The 9,309-nt window shown below is 36.6% G+C and overlaps 1 protein-coding gene across 5 annotated transcripts in view; it reads left to right on the forward strand.

The window, feature by feature from the left end:
- The window catches only part of LOC112057996 (hepatocyte nuclear factor 4-gamma), a 67,845-nt gene extending 59,944 nt beyond the window's left edge, over positions 1–7,901 (forward strand). For 4 of the 5 annotated variants that reach the window (XM_052887729.1, XM_052887730.1, XM_052887727.1 and 1 more), the window contains 5 exons: positions 442–703; positions 1,048–1,179; positions 2,699–2,935; positions 3,910–4,048; positions 4,818–7,901. In XM_052887729.1, coding sequence (XP_052743689.1) covers positions 442–703; positions 1,048–1,179; positions 2,699–2,935; positions 3,910–4,048; positions 4,818–4,872 — 825 coding nt within the window. In that variant the 3' untranslated portion in view covers positions 4,873–7,901. The remainder of the gene's footprint in view (positions 1–441; positions 704–1,047; positions 1,180–2,698; positions 2,936–3,909; positions 4,049–4,817) is intronic. The other variant, XM_052887728.1, reaches the window with a different exon arrangement.
- The last annotated feature ends 1,408 nt before the right edge of the window (positions 7,902–9,309 follow it).

Consider the following 9,309-nt stretch of genomic DNA (forward strand, 5'->3'; position numbering starts at 1 on the left):
CTTACAGCAGATATAAAGAGGGTCACATCAGATATACTGACGCTTACAGCAGATATAAAGAGGGTTACATCAGGTATACTGACACTTACAGCAGATATAAAGAGGGTCACATCAAATATACTGATATTTACTGTATATATAAAGAGGATCACATCAGGTTTACTGACGCTTACAGCAGATATAAAGAGGGTCATATCATGTATACTGACACTTACAGCAGATATAAAGAGGGTCACATCAGGTATACTGACATTTACAGCAGACGCTTACATCTCGTTTACTTACGTTTACGTTAGATATACTGACGCCTATGACAGTTGAACTGACACTTACATCAGATATGCTGACACTTACATCAGGTTCAAAAAATAAATTTCTGATATAATCAAGCAATTTGCTCATATGCAGTTTAGTAGTAATATGGTGTATGTTTGTGAGCAGGTGGCGTTACTGCGCGCGCACGCGGGCGAGCACCTGCTGCTGGGCTGCGCGCGACGCTCGCTGCACCTCTCCGACGTGCTGCTGCTGGGCAACAACTGCATCATCGCCAAGCACAACATCGGTGAGTACACTGCTCGTGCAGCTGGCGTGCTGCGCGCGCACGCGGGCGAGCACCTGCTGCTGGGCTGCGCGCGACGCTCGCTGCACCTCTCCGACGTGCTGCTGCTGGGCAACAACTGCATCATCGCCAAGCACAACATCGGTGAGTACACTGCTCGTGCAGCTGGCGTACCCCACAAAGCCCATTTGCACCAAACTACCTCTAAAGCTATGGCCAAACCGCTGTGTACATTCTCGTCCACGGTGGTGACCATTGTATAAAATCAGAGGACGCATCAATGTGAACACGTTAGTTCAAGTTCATATACTACTGATGTCACACCTCCGCGGACACGATCTGTACCCCGTGATTCGGTCGTAACCGAGCTGCGAATGTCACAAGAGGTATACTTACAAAGACGTTTCGCCCTCTATTGATTGAAGCATTACAAATACGCAATCAGGAAAACATATTCAGTGACAATAATTTAATGTTTCCATGCACAGACGGCAGGATGGACATAGACATCAGCATGATCGGCATCCGCGTCATGGACGAGATCGTGAAGCCGCTGCGCGAGATCGACATCGACGACACAGAGTTCGCTTGCCTCAAGGCCATCGTGTTCTTTGACCCCAGTGAGTGAGACCTTAACCTTAAACAATATTATCACGCCTTAAGTTAGATTAGATTAGGCAGAGATCCTTCCACTTGCTACGATCTTTGCATATCTCCCTTGCTTCTTCCATTCCATTTTCTAAGTGGGACTTTAAGCATTGATTTCAAGCTACAAAACACTTTTACCAGATATTGATAAGAGAAATAAAAATGAGTGTGATTGAGATCTAAAGTAAACATCTTTAAAAAATAAAAAAACAAAGTGCCATCTATGAGCCTCATCCTGCATCGCAACAGGTTCTTGAAGTGCACAAATGGGATTGTTTCAAAGTTCTCTAAGAACGCCATCTACTGGTTGATTAAAATAATGCACTGTTTCACTATGCCTGTAGATGGTAGCACTCATATTTCGGAACACATTCACCAATTTATCTCCAAGACAAGCGTGCGTAAAGAAGTTTTAATTCAATAATTTAGGTTTAGTCTGTTCTTAGAATAAGAATAAGAATCATTTATTTGCTAGAAACATTACATTTAGTTATACAAAGATGTTCTTATGTATTAGGTAACAATGTTTCACCATTAATATGTATACAAATGTTTATTGTTTAATTAATTAAAGTAAAATTTAATGACATTAAGTTTAAAAGAAATATAATTAATACTATTTTTTTGAAGATCTCTTCTATGGAGTAGTAACATTTTTCTATTAGAAACTTTTTAAGATTTTCTTTAAGTGTAGGTTTGCTTATGCTTCTGTTTGACAGCTGTTGTGGCAACTTGTTATAGATTTTTGGCGCCATATGCTAAATACTTTTATTAAATAGTTAAATTTAACTAATTTAATTTAAGTAGTAAGTTAGTTACTTAGTTTATTAATACTTTCTTAGTTTTGTTATGATTTGTTTTTGGAGTTTACTCCTTAAGAATCGATTTTTTATATATAAGGCGCCCGGTATGAGAAAAATCCGAGGGGTAAAACCAACTGAACTAACGAAAAAGTGTCACGTTTTTGGTGCGCACCTTTAGTGCGCAACTTTCTAATTTAGCTGTGAGTGTATTGAGACGTACATAGGGTATGCTGTATAGGCGACTATACCTATATACTATATGTTATTTAATTCAAAACATGTAAATATTGGGTCCTTTGTTTAATTTATTATAATATTTATTAACAAAATTATTATGTTATCATTTATTTATGGGCTTATTTTTGTACACCTCTCTATTTGTTGGCAGTAAGATTGTTTGTTTGGCAGTAAAATTAAAGACAGTGTTGCGTTTTTGTGCGCAACTTATTCTGCGCACCTTTCAGCGTGCGCTGCCAACAGCCATCAGCGTGCATATGTGTGCACGCTGTTGGCGGGTGCGCCCGCCGCGGCCTGCTGCACCTTGGTAGCGCACCTTTCACTTTTTAGGTGTTAGTATTGAGACGCACAAAGTGTATGCTGCGGGGCAACATACACCTATTTAGACAGTCGATCTGAAAGAGTAAACTCCGTTAGATTGTCGGAGCTGACACACACTTTTTTTTTCCAGACGCGAAAGGCCTCTCCCAGCCGCAGAAGATCAAGCAGCTACGCTACCAGATCCAGATCAACCTGGAGGACTACATCAGCGACCGGCAGTACGACGGGCGCGGCCGCTTCGGTGAACTGCTGCTGTGTCTGCCGCCGCTGCAGAGCATCACGTGGCAGATGATCGAGCAGATACAGTTCGCCAAGCTGTTCGGAGTGGCGCACGTGGACAGCCTGCTGCAGGAGATGCTGCTCGGAGGTACGGAGTTGATTCCTCACTAGCTGCTGCTGTGTCTGCCGCCGCTGCAGAGCATCCCGTGGCAGATGATCGAGCAGATACAGTTCGCCAAGCTGTTCGGAGTGGCGCACGTGGACAGCCTGCTGCAGGAGATGCTGCTCGGAGTTGATTCCTCACTAGCTGCTGCTGTGTCTGCCGCCGCTGCAGAGCATCACGTGGCAGATGAGCGAGTTACTATTTTAGAGAACGAGATACAGTTACTATTAATTTTCAATTTAATAGTAAAAATTCATTTCAATACTATTACACACATCACAACATCTTCCTTATGCCTATAAAACCTACAATGTGTGGAATAACCTAAAAAATTGCCCAAGCTCAGCCTCTTGACCTTTTTAAGATTGCAGCACTGATTTACAGCTTTGGATGTAAGGTGTACAGTAGACCTAAGATGAGAACCACGACATATCTCAAGACGTCAGAAACAAATGTTGACCTAAAAGCGGCGGTATCGAAAATATCGCCGTTTTGTTGAGTTAACGCAAAGGCGTTAATACTGTCGACTGGTTACTACTATATATAAACTGTTTTCCGGAATAGAAGAACTGACCTAAACGCCTAAACCTATGATTATGTTACATATTTATACATTTGTGAAGTAAAACTTACCCTTGACTCAGTGCGTTACGAAAAGTGTAGTTGGACGAGGCTTTGCGTGCTGCCATCTATAGGCACAGTGAAATAGTGTATTATTTTAAACTAACAGTAGATGGCGTTCTTAGAGAACTTTGAAACAATCCCTTCAAGAACCGTGTGGCCTAAAGCACACTTGATTTTTTAGTTTTGATAGCGTTAACGTCTGTTGCCCAAATCACACTTGATTTTTTAGTTTTGAGAGCGTTAACGTTTGTTAAAAGAGAATCGATATGTAAGTTGGCTAAAGGCCCCGTCTTATGGCGAGGTGTTGCGCTATATCTAACGCACTAAGGGCGTAGGTGCGTCTACAGAGGCGTCGCTGGAGGAGCCCGCGGCGCCGTCCCCGCTGTCGGCCGGCTCGCCGCCGCTCGTGCCGCAGCTGCCTCTGCCCGAGGCCGCCGTGTTCGACGTCGCGCCCTTCAAGCAGGAGCCCAACGCGTGAGTCTCGTCTTCATCATCATCGAAATCGCCATTACCACCATCATCATCCATCATCATCATCATCATCGAAACCGCCACCACCATCGTGATGATGGTGGTGGCGGTGACCATGGTCATCATGATCATGATCATCATCATGATCATCATCATCAACATTCATCATCATCGAAACCGCCACCACCATCATCACCACCATCATCATCATCATCATCATCATCATCATCATCATCATCATCATCATCATCATCATCATCATCACCATCATCATCCATCATCATCATCATCGAAACCGCCACCATCACCACAACCATCACTATAATCACCATCAACACAATCGCCATTACCATATACTAGTAGAGAGGTGGTAACAACCTATTCTCAGACCTACCAAATATCACATAAAACTTCATCGAAATCCGTGACACGAGAATTTTATATATACCTACATTTATATTGTTTCTGCCGACCCCCGCGAGATCAATGCTCGCCATCGACCCCTAGGAAAGTCCATATATATCGTTCTGCGCGTTGAAGTGTGACTGGACGTGCATATGGACTAACAGGCTAGGTGACACTTTGAGTTTCTATAGCAATCTTTTACTATTTTTTCTTATTAAAATTGGTATATTTCAACCCTTATTGCAAGTACGTAATGCATATTGTTTAAATATATGAAATTTATTTGAGTCAACTACCCTATTATGAAGTTTTACCGAATTACATATATCTAATTTTTTTTATGTAATGTTTTTGTTTCTCCCGCCAGGAGTCCTGAACACCCCTCGCGAGTGTTGAAGCCAGCGGAAATTACACTTTTATAGTCATCTATATATCATATACACAAAATATATCATATAATATTAGGGACACAAGGCATTATTGTACTAATTATAAAAAAACTAAGGAAAAAAATTTCAAATATATTTATAATTCGAAATCAGTAAATCAGGCAGCTGTATTTAAAATGGAAATGTTTGTTGTAATATAACAAGAATATTTTACTAAGAAATATTAAATTAAGCAGCGAATTGCTTCAAAGTAAAATTGACCTTAAATCGCTTGTAAAATAAGGTCCACTTTACTTATTAAAAGTAATTTACATTCATATTTGAATGACAAATTGTGAATGCATTTTGCATGAAAAGAAACTGAATATTTTATTGTATTGATAAATATTAATTATATAAACTTTCATAGTAATAAATAAAAAAAACTGTAATAATATCGGTATTTTTTGAATATGGCGAAATTTTGTAACTTTTGTTATTTATAATGTATTAGACAAAAAACACTATTCTAAATTTAAATAAAAATAATATTTACCAAATTTTGGACCTATATATTATTAGGAAATAAAGTTAAGGATTAGAAAATTTTATAATTTATTTTCGCACGTCTATAAAGAATATTTTTGAAAATATTTACATAAACTATATAGAATCATTTGATACTTGGTTTTGCGATAGGTACAGATTCCAGAATTTATTATTCCCTTTTATGTTTAGAAAATAGGCTCGAAATAGTTATAGCTTACTGTTGAAATACACCAGACCCTTTAGCCAAGTGGCACGTCGATTCTCTTTCTACAAACGCTAACGCTTCGAAAACGAAAAAAATGTATAGGAATGACAAATCCGATCGATAACTTGATCACGTGACCTGTCGAGAGCAAATGTCATTCCCATACATTTGTGAATTATCGAAGCGTTTGCGATCGTAGAAAAAGAATCGACGTACCACTTGGCTACAAGCCCAGTTTACATACATTTTTTAAACATAACTTTTTTGCACAAAATATGCCATGACGTAAACACAAGCCTGTATCGGTTTTTGGAGATTTTGGTTTATGTTTAAATCAGATATTTTCTTAATTTAGTTACCATTATTCTTAGGTAGGGAGTAGGTGAGGGTTATGAATTTTTATTATAATTTTCTTCTGCGTGATTTATTACGAATGTGGTATTATTTGACGCTATTTGGTGATCTTCTAAATTATAATCAAGTCATGATAGTAAGATACTTTCTATGAAATGTATATTCAACTTTTATCCAATTAGGAAACCTGCAATAAGTGTCAGTTGTAATGTATGACTTTGTAGAATAACGAGTATTCGTTCTTTGTCGTTTTGTATGATCACATAAATTAATTATATGATCACAAAATATATTTATACAGGGTGCTGGGGAGTATTTCCCGTAACTTGAAGGTGTTGACGAGTCCACTTATAGGAGCCGAAGAACTGCATAACTAACATTTTTTAAACTAAAAAATAATTTTTTTTTATATTTTCATACAAAGTAATTCAAATAATTCCCAATATCCATGTAACACACTTTATTTATCCTTGCATTTTAAAACTTTATATTTTGGATACGTCATAATTATAAGGATGCGTATACATTTTAAGATCTTTTAATAAAATAATAATATTTACTCCGCAAATATAAATTTTAGAATGTTGAACATTTTAAATTAATTTTCGGTAAAGAATATAACTGGAAGTTATGGGAAGTGCTACACACCCTGTATTATATTGAGTCTGCAATTTTTTTCATAATCTTGTATCTATGATTGCCGCATTTTAACATAGCGGGTTTTATATATACCCCAAGAATCAAACACGAATTAAATGCATATGCAGACGATCTCTTTTATAAAAAATCTGCTTTATATGATATACTTACGAATTTTAAATCATAGGCATCAAACCCTATTCATTGCCACTTCTACTACTTCTAAAGTAGTGGAAACTTGCCATGCCAACATATGTGTTGAGACTTGTGGCAGTCTTAGAAATCGATTAATGTCTGGCCGCTCAGAAATTGTGTTTCTGTCAGGTAGTTATCGAATGGGCGATGTAACTTCGAACTGGCGTACAAGTTTGATGAAGTGCGCTGTTTCAAGGTTATGCCAACTGTTTGTCTTTGTGACAAAAAACGAGGCAATTGTAATTGAATGTTTGTCCCATTCGATTACGACATTAGAAACGCAATCTCTGAGCGGCCGGATTAAAAAAATCGCGTAAATAGAATTGGTTCCTAATTGGTGCTAAATCAACCCTCTATAACACAATATCAATATGAATATAGATTTAAGTTTAAGTGCCTTTCTCGTATGCTACATAGAAATAGATCTAATTTTCTAGACTTACGGCATTATAATTTCATACCATTTGACGGTAGGTATATAAAGTTTACTTTTTAGCAAAGTGATGTGAAATTATAGTGAGCTACGCATTGACCTCTTATAATAAAGGGACGCACAATCATGTAGAAAAATTCACTTAAAAACTGACCAATTTAGCTTTGACAGTTTTAAAATTATTGGTAAATTATACCTAAAGGCCTGTAAATTTAGTCTAATATTCAATAAAATCCCAAATTCAGAGCAAATTCAATTCAGTTTAAGGTTGAATTTGCAAATTCGACTACTTGAATTGAGTGCCAAGAAGTTGTGTTTGGCACTCATTGAGTGGGGACGTTTTTTGGTCGCCGATTGTGCATCCACTTTTTAATATGAGATCGATGGAGTTACGCCGTTTTATATAAGTAATATACCTAATTTTTATTGTAATCGTAGACTGAATATGAAATGGCAGTGTTTTACCTGTTAGCTTGTTATTTTTGTACCACTATTTAATGCTCAATGTATTCTTATCGGATTGGGTGGTATCTGTGTATGCCAAATCGGTGAAAGTTTATTTTATTATGTAGTTAAAAGGGTTTGTCTGTAGATTTACAGCATACATGTAATAGGTGCCTTATATTTGTAGAGGTGTATTGTTGATTGTACATACCATGTTATGAATTGTTTTAGATTATATTTGATGAAATAAATAATCTGTTACGATATGTGGCTTTGATTTTATATCTACCTTCACATCAAAGTAAAATTAGTATTATTGTTAAGTGGAATATCATTGAAATAATTAAGTAAGAAAATGAGAAATTCCATGTTTTGCACACGGATTAAAAGAATAATAGGTAGATAGATCGCACAGAACACAGCTGTGATGCAGCCATTCCAAAAATTAATACATTTTCGAGTCAATACGACTTCAATATTATTCATTAATTTTCAATATTATTCAAGAGGAATGGCGTCTTATGTTGTTAAATATTAATTAAAAACTGTTCAAAAAATGTAAAAAATTAATGTGGAGTATTTTTTATCTTTCCTTGATTATGTAGTCTATATTACGATATTAATTTACGTAATTGTTGTTAGTAATAGGTAGGAATTATGAAAAAAGTTTGTATATGGTAACTGGTACTCATCTGAACATTTTCTATTCTGTGGTTTTTAGTTTAACTAGGAAACATTTTCTATAATTGAATGTTGGTTGGTAATGTTTGCGTTTTGAAAGTGTTCTACGTTCGATTCCCATCTCCGTTCAATGTAAAAAATTATATTTTCTACATTTATTAAGGTCTGGTCTGGTGGTAGACCGTGGCTAGTTACCGGCAAAGACGTACCGCCAAGAGAATAAGCGTTTCGGTATAATTTGCCAAATTGGTAGAAAAACTCTTACTTATCTCTTCAATCTTCCTACGTACTACTTCTTTCCTTTCCTTGCATTATTTCTGAGCATGTGAAATACATTGAACAAAAAAAGAATAAATAAAAATTAAATAACATCTATTAAACTTCATATAAAATTACATCTAAAAACTAGATATTCAAACACAATTCAGGGCTTTTCTTCCACGTCCATATAACCCTTCCTGGATTCAGATTTGTTCATGCAGTAGAGGATTATCACTGAGAGAGCAGACAAAGCAGACATTGCCAGAATAGGTAAAAACACTGGCAACATGACTAACAAGATGTAGAATAACTTAAATTAGTCTCCAAAGTTTCGTATCTGTTCTGATTCTGAGTTAATGTTTTTTGGATTTATTCACTGAATAAGTTGTATAATATAGATTAACTTTTTGTATTCAAGAGAAACAACACTTGTAATAAAAATAGGTAAATATCAAGTAGCTTGACAGACATTTGTCAAATGCAAAGATTAAATTAAATTTAAAGGTCAAATGTTTTGGGTTTTGACAAAGATAATAAAATGATTGTCAAGCAGTACTTACTCTGTATGAATATTAAAAATCCTCCGAGACTGTTGCAGAGGTGTGTTATTCCATTAATGTTATCATCATACCCATGTTCGGCTCACTGGTGAGCACGAGTCTCCTCTCAGAATGAGAGGGCTTAGGCCAATAGTCTACCATGCTGGCCTAATGCGGATTGGCATTAATGT

The sequence above is a fragment of the Bicyclus anynana genome, chromosome 20 (assembly GCF_947172395.1).
Source record: "Bicyclus anynana chromosome 20, ilBicAnyn1.1, whole genome shotgun sequence".
NCBI lineage: Eukaryota > Metazoa > Arthropoda > Insecta > Lepidoptera > Nymphalidae > Bicyclus > Bicyclus anynana.